Here is a 27,858-nt window from a genome sequence, read left to right on the forward strand (position 1 = left end):
CTGAGGTGAAGTACTAAGGAGGGCACATCAACTATGTAATACTCTTGCCAAAAATATTTAACCTGAAACTAATCATGTAGCAACACCAGGCAAACCTAAACTGAGGGACTATTGACCTTTATTCTTGGATTCTTCAAAAATGTCATTGTCGTAAAAAAAAAAAAGCCAAGGAACCGTTCCAAATTAAAGAATATTAAAATTATACAATTCTAAACATAATGTGTGATTCTTGGAGTTGGTATCAAAAAAATAAAAGTAAGTTTTAAAGGGCAATATTAGGACAACTGGAGAAATCTAACTATAGACTATATATATTAGATACAGCAGTCTATCAACACTAAATTTTCTGTGTTTGATAGTTCTGGTTATGTAGGAGAATATACTTGTTTCTGAGAGACACAAGCTTTGCATTTGGGGATAAAGTAGCATAGTGTCTACAACTCTCAAGTGGTTCAGAAAAATGTACATATATATTATATACATCTACATATGTATTATGTAGAGAGAAAGCAAATATGGTAAGATGTTAACAAATGTTGAATCTAGGTGAAGGTTATACTGTTGTTCATTATATTATACTTAAAACTTTTCTGAAGGTTAAATAAAGACTTGGAGGGAATAAAATATAAATTTATATTTCTGATATATAAATATGTTTATACTATATATAGAAAACTAATACAGGTTAAAAATATCTTTCAAAAGTATGTATTTTGTACTTATTTATAACTCATATTGTCAAGAAGAGGACAAGGGGAAGTTGAACCAGCAAGGAAGGTTTCTCTCAGCCACATTTCTTTAAAGAACTCTCGGTGCTTCAACTTCCTGACCTCCTATTCATCCAATATATGAACTGCAGTCTAGATGGTAAGTACAATGGGGTAAACATCAGGAAAAGACAAATTTTAAGGACAAAGTTGATCTTAGAAAAAGTAAGAAACGAGTGGTGAAAAAAAATTCAAGATATAGATGAGCCAGAATATACCTCTTTATGGATCATGATCTCTGAAACCATTTATTTTCTTGCCTTCTTCAAGTAAAACTACAAATAACTACTTCTATTTTTTTCTCCTAATAACCGCCAGCAGACATTCCTATCTCTTTTGCTCCCTCTCTTCTATTTCTTCAGTGTCTGAAAAGTTTGATCATTCTTTCAGCTTTAATTCTTCCTTTTATACTAAACACTCTAAAATCTACATTTCTGGCTCTCTTATCATCTCTAGGATATAGAGAGATGATAAAAGACATTTTACGTAAATAGACACCATGACACTGACCCAACATTTCCAAATGTGATCTCAGTATCATTTCCTCCCAGTCTTTTCTTGTTAATGTTTCTATTTCTATCGCAATGGTACAATGAACTGTTTCTTTAAAATCCTTTCCCAATTCTGGCATTTCTTCAATTCTCTCAAAGCCTGGAATATAACTGGTTTTTAATAAATACTTGTTTAAAAAAATGCTATTCCTTTGGTTCAGCATTTCACTTTACCCTTGGACTATTATAAATAAGTTTAAACTCAACTTCTGCCCTCCCCTGCTTTGACCTACATTAATGCCTCTGTTAGATTAAATCTTATTAAACCATATTTGGTTATACTCCTTTTCTTTATAAGAACTGCAATCACTCCATATTCTAAATTCCTACACAGCTTAAGAAACTTCACAGTCTGGTCCCATTCCACCTACCCAAACAAACTTCAATTTCAGTAAAGTGCCATAGTACTTATACTTAACTTATAGAAATTTGATTATACTTGTTCAGCAATAACAATTACTTTTTTCAAGTGATTATTTTTTAATGCAACCACCATCCTACTCAGTGAACATATGCACTGATATAATTAAAACCAAAAGTGTTAACTCACATAAATAAAAATCCAACAAAAGGAAGTATATGTTTTAATAATGTCCTGACCACTAAAAGTGTCCAAACAGGTATACACTTTTACCATAACCTCAGGAACCTAATTTTACAACTAAAGGCTTTCATGTTTTAAAAAAGGGTTGAGAAACACAGAGACACACTGACTAAAAGTTAAATTATTTTAAAAATCAGCTTCTTAGGAAAAAGATGACCATGAACAAGGTCACCAAGTTAGAATCTTCACAAATTTGCTAAAATAGTAAATATTCGAATATTTTACAAATATGATCCTGCTACATTACTATAGATATGATAAATATAATATGCATAATATGATGCAGGGCTATACTTAAATTCACATATGTATTTTACAAGTGGCTTAAAGGAGTTTTAAAGAGTATTTTGGCCATACTCAATTTTCAACTTAAAAAGAACTCTAGAACTAATTCCCAAATAACATTTAACTCCATTGCATTAGAGAATTCACATACCTAGATCTTCTTAGACCAATCAATGTTGAGCAACTTTTCTTTACTAAAGAAATAATAAAGATTGTAAACTGTGTATTTTTCATAAATTTTATCTTTATCAGGATATTAATAAGTACATTTGTGTTACACATCACTGCAACTCCATTAACGAAGGAGTAGGCTAGAATTTTAGAAATTACAAAGACTGCATTGTAACACTATCTTTGAAGGAGATACTTTAGAAACTGATTTGTTTTTCATTTATTGACTTACATATTGCTTCAATATTGAATTATTGGTCACTCTTCAACACACTTTCTTTGAAACAAAAGATTTTCATCATCACTGTTCTTAGCAATAATTATAAGACTTTAACATTTATTCAAGAGATAGTCTACCCACTTCTAGCATCAGAGGTTACTTTCTGTCTTCACCTCTCTTTTCTCCATTTCCCCCCTTCAAATCAAGCCAACTGGCTGCCTTCACTACTATATATAAAATAAGCTTCAAGTATATATTATATAGTACAAGGAATATAGCCAATATTTTTAATAACTTTAAATGGAGGATAATCTATAAAAAAATTGTGACTCACCATGATATACAACTGAAACTAATACTATAAATCAACTATACTTCAATTTAAAAAAAAGATGGTTATAACAACTTAATCTAGCACCAAAAATGGTTTATGAGTTCCTGTTGTACCATTCTTTGCGAGGACTTAATATCGTTAGACATTAATTTTATGATGTAACAATTATGATCTTCTGCTTCTGCCTGTGATGGAATAACTGATACAAGCCTACAATTCTAAATAAAAATAACCATGAACTGACATAAAATACGTATTTTTAGCACTGGCTAACTACCAATGTAAGACCTTGACCTCTGAGAGAAGAGACATTCACAAGGTGGACTCCACAATCACCCCAGTTCTCTTTTTCAGTACAACTTCCCACTCATGGCACAACACGCTTCAGCCGAAGCAAAACATGGCTCTCCTGCTGAGCTGTGAAGGTAGTGCTTAGCATTCAGGGAAACTGAAGCTGTGGAATCTGTGGAGCAGAGCACTGAGGAAGAGGGAGCTATCAGAGTTGGAGGCAATACATTTGAGTAAGGGTCAGACCTCTGTGAATCCTTGGCTGAGGCTGAGCCACAAATATGGAGGATAAGACTCTCTGAAATATATCTTAAAAGGGTGCTATAGGGTTGAGCTAAACAGATATATTAAAGATCTAATGGTGTTGGGAGATGACAGCATACAGACCCAGCCGAGAATGGAGACCCCCTGTTAACCACTCATTAACACCCAGGGAATCCAGGTGAGACACTCTTTAAAAATTAGGCCATACTATAAAGTAAGGCTCACATCTTATAGTAAGACCTATTCTAGATTCCCTAGCAGAGCCTAACACAAAACCTGACAAGATGTTGAGTTTGGAGGTGAAGCTTTGTCAAGTTAGAAAGGCTTCCCAAAGATCCAACATGACAAACAGTAAAACAAAGCCCACAAAATTCCAAGCTGGCCAGCCAATAGAACAAAAAAATCAATATTCCTCATAGGAAGATGACATAATCTATAATCTCTACAGTATAATATTTACAATGTCTGGTAAAAAAGGTTTTAAATTAATAGATGTGAAAAGAAACAGGAAAATATAACACATAGTCAAGAAAACGACGACAACAACAATCAACAGAAACTGTCTTCCAGATGTTTCAAATGTTGGATTTTAAGATATGAACTTTAAAGTAACTATTATATAGTTAATGTTTGATGAACTGAAAGAAAAGATGGTCTTAATGAGTGAACAAATAGGGAGTCCCAGCAGAAAAAAACTATAAAAAAATATAAATTGTAGAACTGAAACTTTGTACTTGGATGAGATTAAAAACAGAATGGATAGGGGGTGCCAAGATGGCGGAGCAGGATGCTCTTACCTCATCCTCTCCCATGAATATACCAAGAAAGACATCTATGGACCTACCCATTACACTCAGAACACCTGCCAAAATTTGACAGAACATCGCCTACTTCAAAAGACAAAATTCCTCACAAAATCTGTAACCTTAAGAGGCAAAAGTCTAAACATTTACTTCAGAAGAAAGAAACCAACACAGGAAAAGCCAAGGATCTACAGACATCCTTACACATGAGGATGTCTACTAGAAATCTACAGATGTCTCAAATTTCCTATCTCTACAAAGTCAGAATCAATGTTGGGAAACCAACACTTCCACATTTTTTGAAAATAAATTAGAAAGGTCTCAAAAACATAAAATAATATTAAAATTAAATTCTGACTTAAAAGATTCCAACAGGTAACACAATAAGAGCAAGAGGTACTAATACAATCTTGAACTTTCATAACAGAAGGAAAGTAACTGAAATGAAGAGAAGACTGAGACTGATGAACTCAACCTGAGGGATGTGTTGAGAGCATGTTCAGAGTGAAGAGTCAGCAAACCTGATACTACTGGCTCCACCACTGATTGGCTGTGTTAGTTTTCAAATTGTGTAATGTCATCTATAAAATGGGGACAAAAACTTCCTCCAGAGTTACTATAAGATTGATATAGGAACATGGAAAGCATCTTAGTACATGGTTGGCTTTTTAATTGAAGTATAGTTGACTTGCAATGTTGTGTTAGTTTCTGGTGTGCAGTATGGTGATTCAGTTATACATTTTTTTTCATATTATTTTTCATTATAGGTTGTTGCAGGATGTTGAATATGGTTCCCTGTACTATACAGTGGGACCTTGTTATTTATCAATTTTATATACAATGGCTGGTATCTGTAATTTCTGAACTCCTAACTTGTCCCTCCACTCACCCATCCCACCTGGTGACCATGGTTTTGTTTTCTGTGTCTGTGAATCTGTTTCTGTTTTGTGGATGAATACATTTGTGTCCTTTTTTTAGATTCCACTTATGAGTGATGTCATGTGGTATTTTTCTTCTTCTGCCTGACTTGCTTCACTTAGTATGATAATCTCTAGGTCCATTTATGTTGCTGAAAATGGCATTGTTTGGTTATTTTTTGTGGCTGAGTAGTATGCCACTGTATATATGCACTACATTTTCTTTATCCACTCATCTGTCAATGGACATTTGGGTTGCTTCCATGCCTTGGCTATGGTGAACGGTACTGTGGTGAACATTAGCATGCATGCATCTTTTTGAGTTGGAGTTTTCTCCAGATACATGCCCAGAAGTGAGATTGCTGGATCATATGGTGGCTCTATTTTTGTTTTGGGGGGGAACCTCTATACTGTTTTCCATGGTGGCTGCACTGAATTGCATTCCCGCCAGCAGTGTGTGTGTGTTTAGGGTGGGGGTTCCCCTCTCTCCACACCCTCTCCAGCATTTGTTATTTGTGGACTTTTTAGGGATGGTTATTCAGATTGGTGTGAGGTGGTACCTAGTTGTAGTTTTGATTTGAAATGCTCACTACTCTTAACATTCAGTTCTGGGCACGATAATTTAAGGTGGGCACTGTGACCAAATGGGCCTTATGTATGTCCAGGAGTGCAATAGAGATGAAAAGAGATCGAAAAATCAAACCATCTGAAAAACACTTGCAACAATCAGGCAGGTTTAACTTGGACTAGGGACAGTAAAGGAGACAGGATGACTGAACATCTAAAAGACTCAAATGGAAGCAGATTTATTTAGCAGAGCTCAAGGAAACAAAGCTTTATAAATCACACAGTGGCAGATTCTCAGCTCTCTGTTAGAAAGAATAACATGTTCAAAAATGGAACAGATGGCTTTTGCAAGTTACTGCAAGTGCTCAAAGAGAAGAAACAAAAAAATAGGAAACACTTAAAAGGTCTTCCCCAGCTCAGTAAAGGCATCAGAAATGCCAATACATTTCCTTCTGATATTCTGTTCTCCATTATAAACTTACCAAGTAGTAGCCTGATAGAGGCAAAATTAAGATAGTCTGATAATCAGATTAGACTGAGATTATTTTGTTATTGCTAAATTTAGCATTACTAAAGAGTAGTTGAATTTCCTGTGTTCCATGGAGGCTCCTTGTAACCCTTATTGGTCAAAATCAAACATGTTTCTTTATCATATGAAAAAAAAATTGAAAGAAGATGGCAGACAAAAGTTAGTGAAAATGAAGACAGATTTATAGACATAATCCGACCTATGAAACAGAGAATATAGATAAAAGAAAACAGAAGGAACCTCAGGGGTCACTACTGAATGGTATAACATACATGTAATTAAAATCCCCAAATTAAAAAAAGAGTAAGATTAAGAGTACAAAGAAATAATAGCTGAAAGTTTCCCAAATTTGAAGAAAAACTCCAAATTCTAGTCCACGAATTTCAGTTATCCCTAAATTGGAAAAAGTTCAAAGAAAACCACACTGAACAGACATCATAGTAAAACTGCTGAAAATCAGCAGTTAAAGTGGAAATCTTGAAGGCAGCGGGGAAGGGTTGGGGGCGGGGGTGTGGGGTGACAGATTATATACGAAGGAATAATACAAATGACTGACTTCTCATTAGAAACAGTAAAGTCCAGAAGACAGTGTAATATCATCCTTAAAATGTCAAAAGGAAAAACTCAACTCAGATTCTATACCTAGTAAAGATATCACTCAAAAATCAGGGTCAAATAAAGATATTATCAGGTAAACAAACAAAAGCTGAGATGACTTGTCAGTGGACTTACACTACAAGAAATACTAAAACATGTTCTTTCGGCAAAGAGGGAAATAATATCACATAAAAACTGAAATTATAAAAAGGAATAAAACGGGTAAATATAGAAGACTACGGTATTTCTTTTCACAATTTCCTTAAAAGACAATTGTTTAGTTTAAAGCAAAATAATATTTTAAGATGGGGTTTAGAATATGTTTAAAAGGATATGACAACACTAGCCCAAAAGTAATACAATTATATTTTTGTAATTATATATTATATATTTGTAAGCCAAAAAGTATTAAATTTCAGATGAGAAGTGAAAAGTGTGAAATGATACTTATTGTCACTAAATAGATTTTTAAAAGTTAAGGAGGCATATTATAAGTCCTAGAGTAATCACTAAAAAATAAAAAAAAGTTTAAATAGGCATAACTAAGAAGCCAAAAGAGAAAATAAAATGTAGTATTATTATAGTGTTTGATAAACTCCAAGAGGTCACAAAAAAAAGATTTTAAAGGAAACAGAAACATTAAAACTAGTAAGACCTAATTATATGATGTCTACAAGAAACCCTCCTTTAAAATAAAGGCACTAATAGGCTGAAAATAAAAAGATAAAAGGAAGAAAGCTGGTAATGTCAGCTTCAAGACAGGCATTATAAGAAATGATGAGTTGATTCATCAAGAATACATAACTATGTGTGTACATATGTATACAGCATCTCATAACAAATGCATATATATGTGTCTAACATATATTTATATATGCATTTAATAACAGAGCTACAAAATTCATGAAACAAAACTGACAGCTCTAAAGGAAGAAATATAAAAGCTTGAATCATAGCTGAATATTTTAAATCCCTCTCTGTATTTCATATAAAAAAGAAAAAAAAAGAAAAAAAGTTTACATGATATATAAGAACAACCACCCGGTCTAATTGACATTTACAGAAAATTACACTTAAAAATTGCAGATAGTAAATTATTTCCAATGGTACATAAAATTCTCCATCAATATGGACCACATGTTGGGCCATAAAAGAGGCTCAATAAATTTCAAAAGACACATTTGCAAACATACCCTCTGACCTCAAAGGAATTAAATTAAAAATCAATAAATGAAAGGTATCTCAAAATATCCTCAACACTGAACTGTACCTTTAAAAATGGTTAAGATAGTTATGGCTATTTTACCACAATAAAACAATTTTTAATCCCCCAAATACTTAGAAATTTTAAAAATATACTTCTAAATAATCTATGAGTCAAAGAAGAAGTCACAAGGGAAATTATAAAATATTTTAAACTGAATAATAAAAACATAACAGATCAAAATCTGTCTGATGCAGCTAAAGTAGTGCTTAGAAAAAAATTTATAGCTTTAAATGCCTGTAAAAGAAAAGAAGAAAAGTTTACTAACAAATTGTATGTTTCTACTTTAGGAAGTTAGAAAAAAAAAAGCAAATTAAACCCCAAATAAATAGAAGGAAGAAATAATAAAGAGCAGAAATCAATGATACAGAAAGGAAAACACTGAGAACATAAGACAGTATTATGCACATGAAACATTACTCACTGTAACTTTATTTTACAATTTCCTAATTAATGAAGAGGATAAGCATTTTTCATTTGTCTATTAGCCACTTGGATTTCCTCTTTTGCAAAACCCTACCCAAGTCTTTAACCTATTTTTTAATATGGCTTTCTGTTCTTGTCTGTTGAGTCATAAGAATTTTCTATAAATTCTGGATAATCATTTTTGGCTGTATATATGCTCTCAATTTGTAAATTATTTTTAGCTTCCATATTGTATGCTTTTATAAATATGCTTGTTTTTAACAATATAAAATTCATCAGTAACTTTATGGCCACCTGTTGCTACATGAGTAAGATGTCCTTGGTTCTCTATTCTCTCAGATTATTTATAAATGTGTTACCAACATCTTATTATTTTAATTGTTTTAAGCACATTTTTTAGGGGGGTGGGTATAGCTCAATGGTAGAGTGTTGCTTAGCATGTATGGGGTCCTGGGTTCAATCCCCAGTATCTCAATTAAAAATAAATAAATAAGCCTAATTATCTCCCCCCAAAACAAAAAAATAAGTATTTTTATTATTAATTTTGTAAAAAGTCTTGATATCTGGTAGGGAAAGCCAACTCTGTGCTTTTTAAAAGAGTCTTTGCTACTGTTAGTTTTTTACACTTCCATATAGATTTTGCAGTCAGCTCTTCCAATAGAGAGAGAGGGAGGGAAAAAAAAAAACGTTAGGAACTGCAATAAATTTCTAGATCAAAATGTTGAGGATTGTCTTTCTAATATTAACTCTTGCAATCTATAAAATATCTATTTATTTAGATCTCTTAATATCTTTTTAATAAAGTTTATAATGTTCTCCCAAGGACCTGTACATTTTTTGTTATGACTGAGTCCTAGTTCCTTCATACTTCTTGTTGCTATTATAAATAGTAGCCTTTTTTAAAGTTTCATTTTGTTGGCTGCTAGAAGAAATTCAAAAAGATTTTTACACGCTGACTTTTGTATCAAGCAACCTTGCTACAGTCTGATAATAATTCTAATAATTTATTTTTTAATTCCCAGGATTTTCCAAATAATTTTTAATTTCATCTTATTCTTTCAATAATAAATGCTTTCAAATTTTTACTGTTATGCATGATGCTAAACGCTGGTTCCTTTGCAGATATTTTTTATTCACATTATAGAAATTCATATCTGTTTTGCAAATTCTTTTTTCTAAATCATGTATTAGTTTATCAAATGCTATTGCTACATCCATTAAGTTTATATTTTTCTCTTTTAACCCCAAAATATGGCAAGTTGGTTTCCTAATAGTTCCAAAATTCAAGCCTTACCTTCCTGAAATAAACTCAATTTATTAAACTGATTATTTCGTGAGTTTTAGAAAATTTCTAGCCCTATCTCTTCATATATTGCCTCTGCCCCATTCTTTACTTGCTCCTTCTGGAACTATAATTAGATCCGTACATTCTAACCCCATTCCCTGGACCTCTTTCATACCTTCCCTTTCACTCTGTGCTTTATTCTTGGTAATTTCTGCTGAACTCTTTCAATTCGCTAATCCTCAGTGTCTCATTATCTTTGTCTTTTCTGCTGTTAAATGAAACCATTGAATTCTTAATTTTAAATCAACTTTCACTATCATAGGAGTTCTGTTCTTTTCAAGTCTGCTTTGTTCTTTACTTTTCCTCTTCACATATTTTGAATCTCATCATTTATTAACTGAATCATGTGAACATTTATTTTATATTCTGTGACTGTTATTCTTTGTTTTGGTAATTCCAGCATCCAAAGTTATCTATGGGTCTCTTTCTGCTGTCATTTCTGCTACAATAATGCACTTGGTATCTTATTTCCTTGAGTGCTTAATCTTTTTTTTTTTTTTTTCTGAAAGCTTAACTTACTTACTTAGAAAATACCTATGGGAATATTTTTAGGCTTAGAATGAAGTCAGTCTACAATCAATGGACCAAATCTGGCCTGCAGCCTGTTCTTTGTAGAGCCCTCTAGCTAAAAACAGCTTTTACAACAAAGGGTTATATTAAAAAAAATTGTAAAACAAAGAACATGATACAGAGACCTTAAATAGACTGCAAAGTAGAAAATGTTTACTATCTAGCTGTGTACAGGAGAATTTGCCAACCTCTGAAATAACTTTCTCTAAAGAGGATATAGGTTTGCTTAAGCCAGGAACCTGTGATTTTTAACAATCCAGGACCACTTTATTTTCCTAAGTTCCAGCTCTTTTCAGACTGAAATGTATTATGAATTTGAACTGCAAATCCATAAATGTTTGACCATTGAGTGGTTGCTTCTCAGAGCACTTCCCACTCGCCTCCATTCAGAACCAAGACACAGATAAGCAATTTTTCTTGTAGCTTCTTCTCTTCACCCCTCAAATCAATTCTAAGTTTATTTTTAGTCCACACTTACATTGAAGATGTATTCCAGTCTTCTATTTTACTTCCTAGCTTGGGTGGATCCCAGGGTTTCTTATAACATGTTCATTAGGATGTGAATTTCAAAACTGATAATTTAGCTCATTGCCCTGAGTAAATGCCTATTTCTGAACTCAGTTTCTTTTCTCTGGATCTCACATTCAATCAATCTGTAGAATGAGCATAACCTTATTTTTAAGATAATTTTTCAATAATTCAATCTAAGATTTGTAGTTATTTTCCATAGGAGGGTTCTCTGGGAACCTAGTCATTCATATACTCACAAACAGAATCTTTGATCAAGCTCCTTAACTTGTATTCTGCTACTTTTATAAAGGTATACATAACTGTGGAAAGAGCAGGAAATGGGGAACGAAAAAGGATGCTCAAAGAAAGGTGATGCTTGACCAAGTCTGAAACACAAATAGGAGTTTGTGTGGCAAAGATGATGGAGCAAAGAGCACTTTAAGACTTTGGGGTAGTATGAGCAAAAGCTCAGAGATGATAAGAGTATCTTTGGGAAACTCCAAATACTTCAGCGTACAGAGAGAAGAGTAATGAGATGAGGCTGGGTAAGTAGAAATGGGGACATATAGAAGAATTCATGAAATATGAGAGCAATAACAAACAAGACTTAATGTGAGACAAGAGGGATACATCTGTGCCAATGTTTAGGGGCCAGAGAACTAATAACTAAGACAGGAATCATGGACTAACTAGGGAGTTGTGTTTTGTCTGAAAAGGGAAGGGAGCCAGAGAAGAAGGTTTTGAATGGAGAAATAATGAATTCAGTTCAGGGCATGCTAATTTTTAAAGAACTCTAGGACAAATATAATGAGATGTTCCAGGAGGCAGCTGACATTCAGGATCAAAATCTAGCCTAAACACCAGGGAGTTGGGATGAAAACAATATACAGTGGCGAATGAAGCTCTGAATTGAAAGAGTATTTAGGGAGAGCAGTGAGAGTAAGAATATACAGGTCTTAAGTCTAGGAATTGCTGACAGTTAAGGAACAAACAAGATATAACTGAAAAAGAATGGCAACAGAAGTAGGGGGGAAAAAAGCAAGAGAATGTGCTGTAATGGGAAAGCCAAAAAGCTTTAAGAAGTTAACAGCTTCAAACGCTCATGACCAAGTAAGATCTAGATAGGATCTTAACCATCATTTTAAGAAATAAATCAATAATAATCTTGGTATTACTGTCCTCCAATTTCCTATCTGGTCTCTTTGGACTAAAGCCTCTCAAGTAAAATTCTCCAAAAGAAACAGCCTGTTGTCTCCCACTGCTCATCAGGAATCTTTGCTTTTTCTAAGAAATTTTATCTCCAATTTTACAAAAATGACTTTTTATCTTCACTCTCAACTCCTCCACCAGCCCTATAACCTGACTCATTTCATTGACAAAGATAAAATCATGTGAAGAAAATTCTTATTTCCACCACCAAATCTACAAACCCATCCACATTCATCTTCTATCTCTATTACCTGCTCTGGGTAAAGAACAGGGTCACTTTGAAAGAACAAAATCTCTATATGAATTGTTCTCAACTAGCAGTGATTGTACCCACAAAACTCTCCTCAAGGTACATTAAAAAATAATTGTCATGGGTGGTCGGGAGCTGCTGGCATCTAGTGGGTAGAGGCCAGGGATGATGCTAACCATCCTTTGTTGCACAAAAGAATTATTTGGTTCAAAATGTCAAAAGGACTGAGGCTGACAAACCCTGATCCACATGCCCTGAATCCTAGCCAGTCCCATATTCTCAACAACTTAGCTCCATTTTCTGTTCCCTTCTATATCTTCAACTCCCCCTTTCCACTAGACCATTCTTATAACCATGTAAAATGTACCAGTACATCCTAATCTTTAAAAATATATTAATACACAAATACACACCCCCAAACTTTGATTCTTTATCTCCCTTCAGGTACTGCCATTTCTCTAATACCTTATACCAAGCTTCACTATTCATATTATATTATAAAATAAAATACTTTACTCATATATATTTGAATGTATTATATTCATATTTCAATATTCATATATTTTAATGTTCTACATTCATATTCCCATTTGTCATTTCAGACTTTTCCCCCAACTGTTCCACTGCGATAACTCAGCAAGTTTATTCTTTCCAATTTACGAAGAGGCTCTTAACTAAATTCAGTGGTCAATTATGGTAGTTATTTATTGTCTAGATTTTCTGGATTAATTATCCTCATCCACCCACCCTACTCCCACCAATATCACCATTATGAATTACTTGGAGACTGCATTTTCAATAGTCACGTCTACTACCATACTCCCAGCTCCCAGCATAGTCAGGCACTCAAATATATGTTGATGAATGAATCCCTGGCAGAGAGTTAATTTATTATAAAGCTACCATATTTGAAGTAAATGTATTAACATAAGGAACTGATTTGTGCAAGAGATTTTGGCTGGAATTAAAATAGTGAGGTAAAATCTGAAATTAGGTTTCCTGATTCACTAGTCTCTTCCTCAGGAAGAAATCAAGTCAAAACCACTTCTGAAGGGAGAATGACTTAAGTTGATGTGGGGCCTCATGTTGCCTGTGAGAGGAAAGCAATCTGAGGAAGTCTTTCAGAAAAAAGTGTTAAGAAGAAGAATTAAAGAGCTTTGCATTTTAAAATTCACAACACAAAAGGACTAATGATGCAAATGTCTGACACTGTCGTGCCTGGGGAAGAACTCCACAGATAGCACTTTGCTGTCACAATTTCTAGAGTAAAGCCTGAAGCTTCTGTATTTTCTTTAAAATCCTGGTCTCCTCTCCATTTGTATCATTCATCATTCCTGGTCCCACATAATCACATGGCCTTTGTTCTTTCTTATAAACACGCAGTCTTTTACAGTTTTCAAAAGTTTTCACAAACCACTGAGGTAGAGAAGGACAAGAATGATCCCCATTTGAGGTTCAGAGAAGCTACTTTTTGGTCCAGAATTGCACTCAAAGGAATTTGCATAGGTTGACTCCTTGTCAGGAATAGGCCTTAATCATCTAGCAACTGGGTATGTTCTGTCACACAATACGAAGTCAGTGAAGCCAAGGAGAACTCTTGGAACTGATGCTTAGACCACCAGTGACAGCTTCACATAATATTCCAAGTACCAGACAAAGCTGACATACCGCACAATAGCAAATGCTATGAGCCTAAAGATGACATTAACTGACTGGCCAATGTGATTCAGAAGCTTCTAATTTGAAGGTTCTTCCTGAAATGCTGGAAACAAAGGCATGAATATATTTAGCTTTCCACATAAACAACTTTCAGAGGGTACACTGACTGAGGAACTGATTGAAATGGTTTCTCTCCTTTGTTGTGCAGATTCAAACTAAAAATTTCTAGTTAGGGAGAGGTTCATTAGAGATAGTAAACTGGACAATTTTTGAGCCTCCCAAGTTCAGAGGCCAGCCAGCAATATGAGTGACAAGATACAGACAGCCAGCAGCACATCTCTTGGATAAAAGTCCTACCTGTATATCCTCTGTCAATAAAGCTGTCAATATTGTACAGGTTTACAACCCCTAGCAGACCATTGGATAGGAAGACAAATAGCTATATACAAAAAACAAAGACAGACTCAACCTAACCTCGATTTTAGCCCAAGAACAATAAACCTGCAGCTCCGAAAACTGAGCAAGTCAGCTTTGGCTTGCCTCGTCTTGTTCTACACATCCCTATTCATGCTAGCAGGTTCTTAACATTGTCATAAAATATAGTGGACAGGAAAATGTGTTAAATATGCATGTGTAATTTGTTTAGAAAACACTCATATAACAACGACTAGAAACACAACACTGTTACTATATTGGAACCCCTCTGTATTATACTCCCTTCCCACAAAAACAACCCAAATCCTGTCTTATGTGAGAATTATTTCTGGCTATTTCTTTATATTACCTTCTGTGTATGTATGTATGTGTAATTTCTGAAAAATGCATGTTTGATTTGACCTGTTCTTTAAGCTTTATGGTATATGTAACCTTACCTAGCGTCTTACACTCAGCATTGTTTTCTAGATCCATTAATAAAAATATGTGTATCTGTCACTCATTTTCACTATCATATAGTATCACATTATTTACTATACCCACAGCATATCCAGTCAATTGCTAATGAACATTTTGGTTATTTACAATTTGTGAATATAATGAATAATTCTGCTATACTGTTATATATTGCTCCTGATGAATACTTCTCAAATTCCTTAGGGCAGTGCTGTCCAATAAAAACATAATAAAAACCACAGTTTTAAATTTTCCAGTAGCTACATTAAAAAGGTTAAAAAAAATAAAATTTTAACATTTTACTTAACCAAACAAATTATTGTCTCAATATGCAATACTTATTAAAAATCACTGAAATATTTTACAGTATTTTTTCTTAAGTCTTTAAATTGTACATTTAAATCACATCTCATCTCGGACTAGCCACATTTTGAGGCTCAATAACCACATGTAGTTAATGGCTACTATATTTGAGCAATGCAACTCAAGAGCATATTCCTGAGTAGAGATGGTAAGCATAGGGTATGGCTTTACATTTTTTATTACCACAGATTAATGAAGTTCTTGCTCTAAATACTCCCAAATATTTCAGTCTGGTGTTTCAACTTTGCTAGTGTGAATTTTATGAAATATTTCATTGAAATTTTAATTTGTATTTCTTTATTAATAACTTTGAACACCTTTTCACGATTTTAATTCATTCAATTACTGAACCTTTTGGTGTTATTTTTTATTTTACTCCTTTATATATTTGTTTTATAATACCTATCAAATCATGAATGGAAACCATCTTTTCTTCACTTTGTGGGCAATGTGTGCACTTTTTGATTTTTAATGAAACATTCTTTGCGAATTTTTCAATCTTATCCTTTAAGATTGTGCTTTTTGTGTCCACTTAAGAAACCTCTCCCTATTCTGAAAGCATTAAGACCTTTTACTGTCATCCCTTAACAGCTTTATGCTTTTGCCCTTCACTGGAACAGATCTGAATGACACTATAAGTCAGAAGTCTGTAACTTCACTTTTTCTCCCACACAACTACTCCAGCACTATGTATTAAAAATCAGATCTTCTCTTTGATATGCAACCCCACCTGTCATTTACCAAGTGTACATCCAACTGTTTCTGGACTTTCCATTCCATTCCTATGGTCTATATTATTCCTTTAATCTGCTAAAACAAGTCTCCTTGCTTTTAGGAGTGTAATGAGTTTCTTGACCCTTACATTTCCATACAAATTTTAGAATCAGCTTATCACATTCCTAAAAAAAAAAAGCTGTAGAAATATTTATTGAAATTTAATTGACTTTTGGAATTAATTTGGAGAAAATCATCCTCTTTACCACATTGATTTTTCAAACATCAACTCAGTATTTTTCTCCCTATTTGTGTCTTCACTAATGTTTTTCAATTATTATACCCTTCTCCTTAAAAGTCTGGTGTATCTTTTTAAAGATCTACCTTTTGTAGGCAGAAGGGCCCCTCAAAGATGTCCAGATTCCAATCCCCGTAACATGTAATTATGTTCAATACATGGCAAAAAGAACCTTGCAGATATATCTGAGATTTTTACTAAGTGATCTTAAGATAGGGAGCTTACTGTGAATTATGCAGAAAACTTTCTCCAACCACAGGCAGAAGAGATGCAGCAGAAGGGAGATAAATGCAAAGTAGGGCCCCACAAGCTGCTGCTGATTTAAAGACTGGGCAGTGCAATTTGACCAAGAAGGTGGTCTGAAGGAGTCTGACATGCTCCAGCCAATCAAAATGTAAATGAAAGACTTCAACTCTACACGTAGCCACAAAGAACCAAATTCTGCAAACAATCCGAATGAACTTAGAAGTGATTTCTCACATAAAACCTATAGGTAACAGCCCCAGGAGGAACACCTGAAATTGTCTTGTAGATTCAGAGCAGAGAAACTGGTTGAGCTCACCCAGATTTCTGATCTACAAAATTAAATAATAAACTCATGTTGCTTTATAGCTGCCAAATTGTGGTAATTTGTTGTGGCAGCTATAGGAAATGTATAGATCTTTTCTGGTTGTTTTATACTATCAGAAAATGAAATCTTGTAAGTTACTATTTCCAACTAACTGCTGCTATGCAGACATTGTCTGAATTTTCAAAACCGCCTAAAAAACTTATTAAGCACTATGAATTCTAATCACTCATTCATAGGATACTTTTGGATTTTCTATTTACATAGCAAGTTTTTACTTCAACTATTTTGTTGAGCTGTTTGATTTTTTTATATATTTGAGAATATCAACTGTTTATTGGTTATGATAAGCAAATATTTTGCCCTATTTTGCAGGCTGCCTTTTCACCCTGTTTTGTGTCCATTAATACATGTAAGTTTTTGATTTTCATGAATTCCAACTTGTCCGTTTGTTTTTATACATGTGCCATTGGTGTCACAACTGAGAAATCACTGTCAAATCAAATGTCATGAAACTTCACACCTATATTTTCTTCCAGGAGTTTTAGGTTTTAGGCTGAAGTCTTTATAATCTATTAAATTTTTTTGGCATATGGTGTTAAAGGATCCATTGTCATTCTCTTGTATGTGGATATCTAGTTTCCCCAACACCACAGCCTCCCCACTATCAGCATCCTGCACCAAGTGTTACATTTGTTACAATCTATGAACCTACAATGACACATCATCATCACCAAAAGTCCATAGTTACATAGCTTTCACTCTTAGTATTGTACTTCCTATGGGTTTTGATATATGTTTAGTGACATATATCTATCATTATGTTATACAAAATACTTCTCACTGCTCTAAAATCCTCTCTGCTCTGCCTATTCACCAACTCCCACCCTCCGCCACCTCTAGAAACCACTAATTTTTTTTATTTATTATCTCCTTTCATTTTCCTTTTCCAGAATGTCAAATAGTTGGAATCATATAGTATGTAGCCTTTTCAGATGGATCTTTTCACTTAATGTATATGCATTTAAGGTTCCTCCACATCTTTTCATTGTTTGATCACTCGTTTCTTTTTAACACTATTATTCTATTGTCTTGATATACCACAGTTTATTTATCCATTTGCCTACTGAAGGACATCCTGATTGCTTCCAAATTTTAGAAATTCTGAATAAAACTGCTATAAATATCCAAGTACAGGTTTTTGTGTGGACATAAGTTTCCAGCTTCTTTGGGTAAGTACAACAGAGGGTGATTGCTAGATTGTATGATAAGAGTATGTTTAGTTTTATAAGAAACTTCCAAACTGTCTTCCAAGGTGGCTGTATCATTTTGCATTCTTACCAACAATGAATGAGAATTCCCCATGCTCCACATTCTCACCAGTATTTAGTGTTCTGGATTTTGTCCGTTCTAATAGAGGTATAGTGATACGCTGTTCTTTTCACTTGCACTTCTCTGATGATATATGATGTGGAATATCTTGAGTTAATTTCTGTGTATGGTGAGTTAAGAGTTTTGCATGTGGACATCTACTTGTCCTAATACCACTTGTTGAAAAGACTATTCTTCCTCTATTAAATGGTTTAGGCTCCTTTACTGGAAGTCAGTTGATCACAGACACATGGGTTTATTTCCTGACTTTCAATTCTCTTCCACTGATCTGTATGTCTATCATTATAGTAGGCTCAACTCTGTCTTAATATATACTAGTCATTAATACTGTATATGAATCCTTTAATTTTGTTCTTTTTCAAGATTGTTTTGGCTAGTCTGTGTCCCTTGAATGTTCATATGAATTTCAGATTAGTATGTCAATTTAAGGAAAGAAGCTAGTGGGGATATTGACAGGGACTACACTGAACCTATATACTGATTTTGATTTGTTACTATTTTATGGTATGTATTTCTCCAATCTTTCACTTTCAATCTTTTGTCTTCCTTGTATTTTGATGTGTCACACATAAATAACTAGTTGTATCTACATATGAATTCTGACAATATTTATTCATTTTTGCTATTTTAATATTTGGGTTTCAATCTATCACCTTATTTTTATGCTGGAAGCCTCTTTTTCCTTTTTTCTTGTCTTATTTCACATCTTCTCTTTCTCCTAGTTTCAAGGTTATTCTTTCTAATTTTATTTTTAAATGGGTATCCTTCAAACTACAAAACAAAAACCTTAAAAACTAAAATTAATTATCTTCTTTCCAGACACAAAAGTACCTTTAAACACTATTCATTCATTGCTTTCTTCCAATTTGTATTAATGTTATATTAGATCTGTTAGACATAATTATTGTTTCATGCCATTAAGATTTATTTAGATCTATTATTCACCTATTTATTACCTGCTTTGCTCTTCAGTCCTTTCTGTATCTCTGGCACCTGGAACCACTTTTATTCCAGTTTTGGAAATTCGTTTGATGAGGTTCTGCTACTTGCAATTTCTCTCATTATATTTCACTCTTACTTGAAATATACTTTTGCAAGGCATACAAGTATAGGTTGATACTGTCTCTCCACAGTTCAGAAAAGATCCTAGCTATTAAAATACCGGCTCTGCCTAATTTCCTCTCCTTTCCTTCTAGAATGCCAAATAAATACCTTAGACTATGTTTGCCATCCTATATTCCAGTCGCTTTTCACTTTTCTCAAAAATAAAAAGATTTATAATAAAATCCACTAGAAGTTAAATTATACAACTTGATTCGAAATATACCAAACAATAGCAAAGACTGTCTAGAATACATTCTATACCCTCTTTTATATAGTCTAACTCTTTGTCTCTCTGCGTTGATTTCTTGTAAACTGTCATCCACTGATTCTTTAATGGTATCTAATCTGTTGTTAATCTCCTCAATTGACTGAGTTAATTTTAGCCTTCACTGTTTTTAATTTCAGGATTTCTAGAATTTCTTCTTCCCTGAAGATATTTTCCTTTAAACACAGTAAGCACTGTTACTCCATATTATGTTTAATAACCCCATTATCTAAATTTTTTGAAGGTAAGGTTTTCCTCTCTGTTACTTCTGCTTATTCTCACATGTGGTACTTTATTTCCTTGTTTGATTATTAACTTTTGAGAGCTGCTCACTTTCCTTATAAAACAATTTGAGTAAATTTTCTGAGGTCTAGAATGAAAGTCAATGTCTTCACACACACACACACACACACACACACACACACACAAAAGCTAGATTTGCTTCTGTTACTTTCTGGGAAATTAACAGGCCACAATCACTTAACATTTATGACTAGTGGTTACTCTAGTCACCCCAAATAGTGTGAAGCTGGGTTGCACAATTACAACTTCTAAGCCAGTTTTTTTTCTCCTTATTCTGCTCAGCACAACTAAGGAAATGTGCTTTGTAGCCTCTTAGAAGAGTAGGTGAGAAAGCAAGTTAAATTCTCTTTCACTAAGGGTATATTTCCTTAAGTACCAATTTAATGGGAAAGGACTCCTGTTGGAATCCCCAACTTTGGCTGGGCCATAGGTTTGTGCCTTGTGATTATTTGCTTTAATCACCTACAAACAGCATGTATTTCTTAAGGTGGCTTGAAAGTTTGTTACTGGGAACTCTGAAAACATTTTACCACAGAACTAGTATTATACACAGAGGTTAGGTTCCTTTGGTTAGTTCATAATGTTTAATCCATACTTCATTTGTCCATTTTAACAAATATAAACTGAGCACTACTTTGTTCCAGAAACTGTCCTAGCAATGGAGATACAGTAGTATACAAAATAAGACAAAAATCTGTATCCTCAAATATCTTACCTCCAAGTGACCAAAACAGAAAATAAATGAGTGCAATATACAGAACGGTAGATGGTAAAGAACAAAGTAAGGCAGATGGATACGGAATGGAGGGAGTACAATTTAAAACTATTGTTAGTTTATTTTCTATTTTTCCCGTTGCCCAAAGGATTTAAGTTCGATGTCACTTACAGAATCTAAGTATCATAAATAAAGTAAAAATGCTTACACAAAGAAAGACTTTCAACGAAGAAATTTTATAAAAACACACTTCCTTTCCCATACCAGTAGGACAGCATTGCTCAGGCTCCAAGTCACTGGCAAACTACCATATCTTGACAGTCTCTAAAAAGGCAGTGACCAAAGAGGAAAAAAGTGATGGAAATTTCAAGAAGAAAAGAAATGAAGAGTCAAGAAGGAAAACACACTTCTTGATGCTATGAAGCTTCATGGACAGACATGTTCAACCACAAGGTGGGTGGCTTTTCTTTCTAGAATAGTAACTTTTTCTGACCAAGATGTCTTTCCTATTTGGCATTATTATAGTTATACAATTCCCCCCACACACACCAATATTCTATCCCCAAAACAAATTATTTAACTTTCAAGGGTTTTCTGATCAACTTAACAGCAGATAAAGATTCTTTTTAATCCCTATCTGTAACCATTAAAATTTGTATAAAAGGAATACAGATAGCCAGTAGACTACTCTGGTACTCTCATGTTTTACCTTAACAGCCAGCATAGGTACCAGGATGTGAGGTGAAATACAAAAAGATAAAAATTGGAACAAGGCTTCTAACAGCACTCTTGGCAACACAGTAATGATTGGACAAGGAGAGGCAATCAGCAACTTTAATCTTCTATACTTATCAACAACCAGTTCCACTACCACAGAACATGCACCACAGACTAAGGTGAGAAGGACAGAAAGGGGAACAAAAGTAACTCCTCTCTGAAGCTCTGCTTATATTGCTGGGGTGATTATAGCCAGGTAAGGAATGAGCATATAAACTAAGCCTGTCCATAGCTTCAGTTTTTATTCCTTCTTATGAGGAAGAGCTTTCTTATTATTTTTCACCTTGAAAAAAGCAAAAGTTTTAATCAGTGAGTCCTAATATTTTTATTGGCATTATTTATTGACTGTCATCTTGATAAAATAATTTCTCAAGTTGTGACTATAAGATGTATTTCTAGGAATTTTTCAATTTACATATAATTTATTTATATTCAAAACTGCATAAAATAAAGCCTCAAGTTTAGGAAAACATAAGCAGTAACATGCAATCAGAACATAGTATCAACAGAAAGATGTTGGCCAGAAACAATTACCTTTATGGCTGTGTGTTTGTTTTCATCTTCTTCCATCCATAGATCCTGCTCATAATAATATAAGCCATCATTGATAACTCTAGCAAGTTCAGATGTAATTTTTGCCCAAGACATGTGGTTGCTTGTTCGATCTCCTCCAGGATGTTTTCTCATGTAAGGTGGTGTCTGAGTTACAATCAAAATCTTGTTTAAATCCTGGTCATCAATTTCATAATCTGAATCATTGTCAGACCAATCAGTAAATGTGTTTTTTCGCCCTTCTGTTTGTTCCATCTCTTCATCAAATAAAAAATCAAGTTCTTCTTGATCTTGTTCATCTGGAGAATATAGCTGATTTGATGACTCTTCAGGTAGAGACAGTGATTCCTGAAGGAAGAAATTGGTATTTTACATAAAAACATTTTTACCAATTTTATAATAATGTCACATGTCAATGTTAAAAGTAAATATTAAGATTGTATGCTCACCTACACAGCTGGTGGGAATGTAGTTTGGTGCAGCCATTACGGAAAACAGTATTGAGATTCCTCAAAAAACTAAAAATAGACTTACCATATGATCCAGCAATCCCACTTCTGGGTATATATCTGGAGGGAACTCTAAATTGAAAAGATACACGCACCCCAATGTTTACAGCAGCACTATATACAATAGGCAAAACATGAAAGCAACCTAAATGTCCACTGACAGATGACTGGATCAAGAAGTTGTGATATATTTATACAATGGAGTACTACTCAGCCATAAAAGAGAGTAAAATAATGCCATTTGCAGCAACATGGATCGACCTAGAGATCATCATTCTAAGTGAAGTAAGCCAGAAAGAGAAAGAAAAATATCACATGATATCACTCATATGTGGAATCTAAAAAAAAAAGCACACCATGAACTCATCTACACAATAGAAACAGACTCACAGACACAGTAAATAATCTTATGGTTATTGGGGAAAGAGGGTGGTAAGGGATAAATTTGGGAGTTTGAGAATTACAAATGTTAGCCACTATATTTAAAAATAGATTTTAAAAAGTTTCTTCTGTATGTAGCACAGGGAACTATATTCAATATCTTATAATAACCTTTAATGAAAAAGAATATGAAAACAAACAAAAAATATTGTATGTTCAATTACTAGTTTAACAATCGAATTGTAAAAGAAAACCAAGTTAGCCTAATAAATATGAAGTAATTGCTAAACACTAAGTTTAAGACTAAAGTAGAACACAAAGTTGAATAAAAGGACTACATTAAAAGACTCCTTTAGAACTAAAAATGGAGTTAGCTCATACATTACAGCACATCAACTCATTTTACAGATGAGGAAAGAAAGGCCTAGAGATGTGATATTATTTGTCCACAATTTCAGAATTTGAACTAAAACAACCAAGGTCGTCTGACTTTCAGATTCAATGATCTCCCCTAGACTCGATCCTTTTTACCTCACAATTATATTAATATCATAGTTTCCTAGCTAACCTTGCTGCCCAATCCTCATGTCCATTCAATGTGGCTCAGTTTCATGTTAAATACACTCCAACACTCATCAAATTATTGAATTTCCACCCTTTCTAGAGTAATTTCCTACTCGGTGATATAAAAAGTCTGAATTTTTAGATCCTAGATTCTCTAAAATCTAACCTAGAGTTCCCAAACCCTCAACACAAGGAAACAGATTTTTCAATGTTGTCATCTTCCCTTGCCAACCTCTGACCGTCAGTCATATCCTTAACCTTCAGCAAATACTAACTCTCCTAGGCTTAAAATAAGATAATCCCTCTCTCTCAGAATTCCTGTTCATGTGGATCCATATTCATTTAATAATTATCTGGGTCCTTACTATGTGAGAGCTGGGCACTGTTCTAGGCAGGGGTATACAGCAAAAAATAAAACAACAACTCTGTCCTGATGGAGCTAATAGTCTAGTAAACAAAAGGCTGTTCATGATGTTTTTACTTAAAAAAAAAAAAGAAAAAGGAAGTTTTAACACAGTGTGAATATATTTAAAAACAAAAATGATATATCTTGTTATTCACATTTGTAAGTATGTGAAAAAAGTCTGAGAATAAAGAAATACCAAACTGTTAATAATGGTAAACCATGAACAGAGTCTTTTACTTTTTACATATCAGTTATATATATATATATATATATATTTTTTTTTTAAACATGAAACTTTTTGTAATTTGTGAAGAAGAGACAAGAGATTTTGGGTTGAAGATGACTGAGCATACATATTTGCAGTAATGAAAAGAATAAATCCATGTCAATATGAAAACAAGTATAACTATCAAAAGATTAGAAAGTTTTATGCCTTTCTGGAAAGTAGAAAGCAAACGGAATTATATAAATAATAAACAAGACTAGAGGAAAATCTTTTGTAACATTAAAGTATGTCGTGTTTAACTTCTATTGCTAGTTAAAAAGTCATCTTTGATCAGGGTTTCTCAAACTCAGAAATGTTGACATGTTGGGCTTGATTCTTTAGTGTGTGGATGTATGTGGTAGACGTTTACGGGGTTGTCCTGTACACCGCAGGAAGTCTAACAGCATCCCTGGCATTCACTCAAGACACAGTAATACTCTCTCAGTTTTAAAAATCAAAAATGCCTCCAGCCAATGCCAAATATCCTCTGATGAGGCAAAATATTAACACCTTCCATTTCCCCAAAGGAGAACCACTCTTAAATCTAAATCCTTCACGCTTTCTTTCTCCACGCTTAAGCCTTAGGAATAAAGAGCTCTTTCATAATAATCTTCAATATGATAGCCTTCTTCATTCTTCCCACATCTAGACCCAATTATTTTTAGTGGTCTTCTCCTTTTACAGTTTACTTTGAGTATTTGAATTATTTGAGTGGCACTGTTACCAAGTTTCTTTTTAGTAAACTTTTTGAGATAATTGTACATTCACATAGGTATAAGAAATGGAGATCTTGTCTATTTTTTAACCCAGTTTCCCCTCAATGTAAACATATTGCAAAACTATAGTAGAATATCACAAACAGGAGAAATATTGGTGTAACCCATCAATCTTAACTAGGATTTCCCCAGTTTTACAGTACTCATTTGTGTTCGTGATTTAGATCAGAGCAATTTTTACCACATTTGGAAGTTCATGTATCCAACTACCAGCCAAAAACACAGCAGCTCTACCGAAAGGATCTCTCCTGTTACTTCCTAACCACCTGCGTCTCACTCCCTTACGTGCCCACAATAAATCAATTCTCTTCTTTTCCTATTGTAAAATCACCAAAACATATATAAACCAGATATGTATCTTCTACAAATATTTGTAAAACAACCTTACAAATAATTAACAAAGTTACAAATAATACGGCAAAGTTAAATTCAAAATTTAGAAAAATTTTGTCAGCTTTAAAAGCAGAAATAATATTCAAATTTAAACTAATCTCAAAAGATTAAGTCAAAACATTCTGAAATCACATTCAGAAATAAAGGATGAATTTAAAAACTGACACAATATAATTTTCAGTTATATAGTAACTCATAAGTTTTAATGAAGGGCAATGGTTCCAATCTTTACAATTTTTTAAACTTTTCAAACTTTATATATATACCTGACAAACAGGGGCCTTATATTCCACTCAGGATATATCACACTTCACTTGGGTTATAACAACTTACCTTCAGTTTCACTGGGGATGGACAATGTCTCTTTTTTACTTTTATCCAAGGTTCTGAGTCCAAGTCAGGCAAACTGGTAGACAAACCTCTAGACATTGCTTGAAGATTACTTGTTTCAGTATTTTTCTTTGGGTTCAGTGGACTTCCAATTCTTGGAGAATTTGGGGCAGACTCTAAAAAAATTTTAAGTTAGTTCTACAGTTAAAATAATGATTTTCTTACTTATAAAACACATTTTTTTCTTTACTTGAGCTTGATTTTTTCCACAAAAACATGATAAATCAACTCAATTATAACTTTTCCAAAGAGTTTCAAACCTTAAGAACTTGTAAGATATATTTGAATGAAGCCAATAAATAATAAGAATGTATCAACCCTTATGCAGACACTTTCAAATATCTCAATACTAATGTGAGTCACCTACTAATTATGACAATGCATCTATTTGAATCAATTTTGTGAAATTTTACATTAAAATCTATTAATTGTAATGAAATTAGCAAATCTCAAATGTTATTAAGCCAATCAAATGCATATTTTACTCAAGGCAAAATCAATTTTTCATTGTTCTACTAGGATCTATACTAAGACAGTCAAATCTCCTACTTTCCTCATCTCCTTTGCTTAACAAGGTTAACTTAAATGCACTGTGCCCCTTAGTTAGTATGTAAAGAGAGGAATGTCACATCATTAAAGTACACTGGCCTGGCAAACACATTTAAAATATTTTACAACTCTGCTGGAATTAAAAATGCTTTTCTCAAAATTTGTAGATATTGACAGGCTTATGTGGAATAGATAAATAAGATTATACTGTATAGCACAGGGAAATATATACAAGATTTTGTGATAGCTCACAGTGAAAAAAATGCAACAATGAATACCATGTTCATGTATAACTGAAAAACTGTGCTCTACACTGGAAATTGACACAACATTGTAAAATGACTATAACTCAATAAAAAATGTTCTTAAAAAAAGGCTTTCTCTATACTATCTTTTAATCAAAGTAATTATATGCTCTGTAAATAAAGCCCAAGTCAATCCCTTTATAAAATTTTTTCAAAAGTCAAAGAATATTCAAGCTATAATGCAATATGGATTTGCTTTGGACAAAAAGTGTTTTAAAAACAAATTTATACTGTAAAATTCTAAACACTATTTACTCCTCAAAGCCAATTCCTTGAAAATACTGCAAAGTTGAATATTACATAGAGAAAGCTGAAATAAATGAACTATCCTTTCAATTTACTAAATGAAAACACAGAGGCACATTCTAGTAGTTTGAGTAGACTATTCCAAGATTTTACTTTCATCAACTACATGTTAGAATCAGACGGATTATCTTCTCCATGGACACACAGACCCAGGATTCAAACACCAGACTACTTTATTACTTTAAAACAAATTATATTGTTTCCTAACAGAAAAGGCTCTAAAACTACACTGTTCAGTACAGTAGACAGTAGTCATGTGGAGCTACCCAGCACTCGAAATGTGGCTAGCCCTGAAATGTGCTCAGGATAAGTTAAAATACATGTCAGATTTCAAAGACTTGGTACAAAAAAACCCCCCAAAAACAATTATCATAATAATTTTATAAAAATTAGATACATTAAAACTAATTTCATTTGTTCTATAGCTTTTAAGGATTTAAAAATTATAAGGATTCTGTGTGTGGCAAACACATTTCTCTTGGACATTGCTGCTCTACAACTTAATGGTACATGCCATCAATTGACCCACAAAAGTAGTATGAGTGAAATACTAGGTTTGGGCTGTCAGTATTGATATTAAAGTTACAGGAATGGGAAAAACATTAACTCCAGAGAACCTTATTCCTAATATTATGAATGTCGTATATCATGCAGTGAATAAAGCTTTAAAAGTAGACTAAGAACCACCACCCTAGTAACCAGGTGAATTAGTATGCATATTTCATGTATATATGATTAGAACAGCACCTGGCACAAGTCAGGGAAATTAGTATTTATTGTTTTCAACATAGAAATTTAATCTTTAAGCACCTACTTAAGTTCATGATATAATCATCCCTAAATGCTATTTAAAGTTGAATGTTTCTACCATGGAGTCAAGTGTTTCACTACATTTTACAACACATGTACTTATAAATTAAATGACATCAAAATACCAAAGAA

General features: G+C 33.4%; 1 protein-coding gene and 1 long non-coding RNA gene across 17 annotated transcripts in view; one reads left to right on the forward strand and one right to left on the reverse strand.

The window, feature by feature from the left end:
• LARP1B (La ribonucleoprotein 1B) overlaps positions 1–27,858 on the reverse strand; it is a 103,701-nt gene that overhangs the window by 46,489 nt on the left and 29,354 nt on the right. For all 10 annotated transcript variants that reach the window (XR_012058939.1, XR_012058944.1, XR_012058941.1 and 7 more), the window contains 2 exons: positions 25,700–25,872; positions 22,055–22,420 (listed from right to left, as the gene is read on the reverse strand). Coding sequence is in view for 7 of the 10 variants with exons in the window: in XM_031691840.2 (XP_031547700.1) it covers positions 22,055–22,420; positions 25,700–25,872 (539 nt within the window). In the remaining 3 variants the exon portion in view is untranslated. The remainder of the gene's footprint in view (positions 1–22,054; positions 22,421–25,699; positions 25,873–27,858) is intronic.
• LOC140685695 (uncharacterized) overlaps positions 1–27,858 on the forward strand; it is a 90,427-nt gene that overhangs the window by 41,777 nt on the left and 20,792 nt on the right. For 4 of the 7 annotated variants that reach the window (XR_012059034.1, XR_012059026.1, XR_012059027.1 and 1 more), the window contains exons 3-6: positions 744–867; positions 17,340–17,376; positions 19,866–19,912; positions 21,065–21,196. This is a non-coding gene — a long non-coding RNA (uncharacterized lncRNA). Of the gene's footprint in view, positions 1–743; positions 868–17,339; positions 17,377–19,865; positions 19,913–21,064; positions 21,197–21,460; positions 21,640–22,096; positions 22,362–27,858 lie in introns of those variants that run through there. The other 3 variants (XR_012059020.1, XR_012059024.1, XR_012059025.1) reach the window with 2 other exon arrangements.

Source organism: Vicugna pacos, chromosome 2 (assembly GCF_048564905.1).
Source record: "Vicugna pacos chromosome 2, VicPac4, whole genome shotgun sequence".
NCBI classification, from domain to species: Eukaryota; Metazoa; Chordata; class Mammalia; order Artiodactyla; family Camelidae; genus Vicugna; species Vicugna pacos.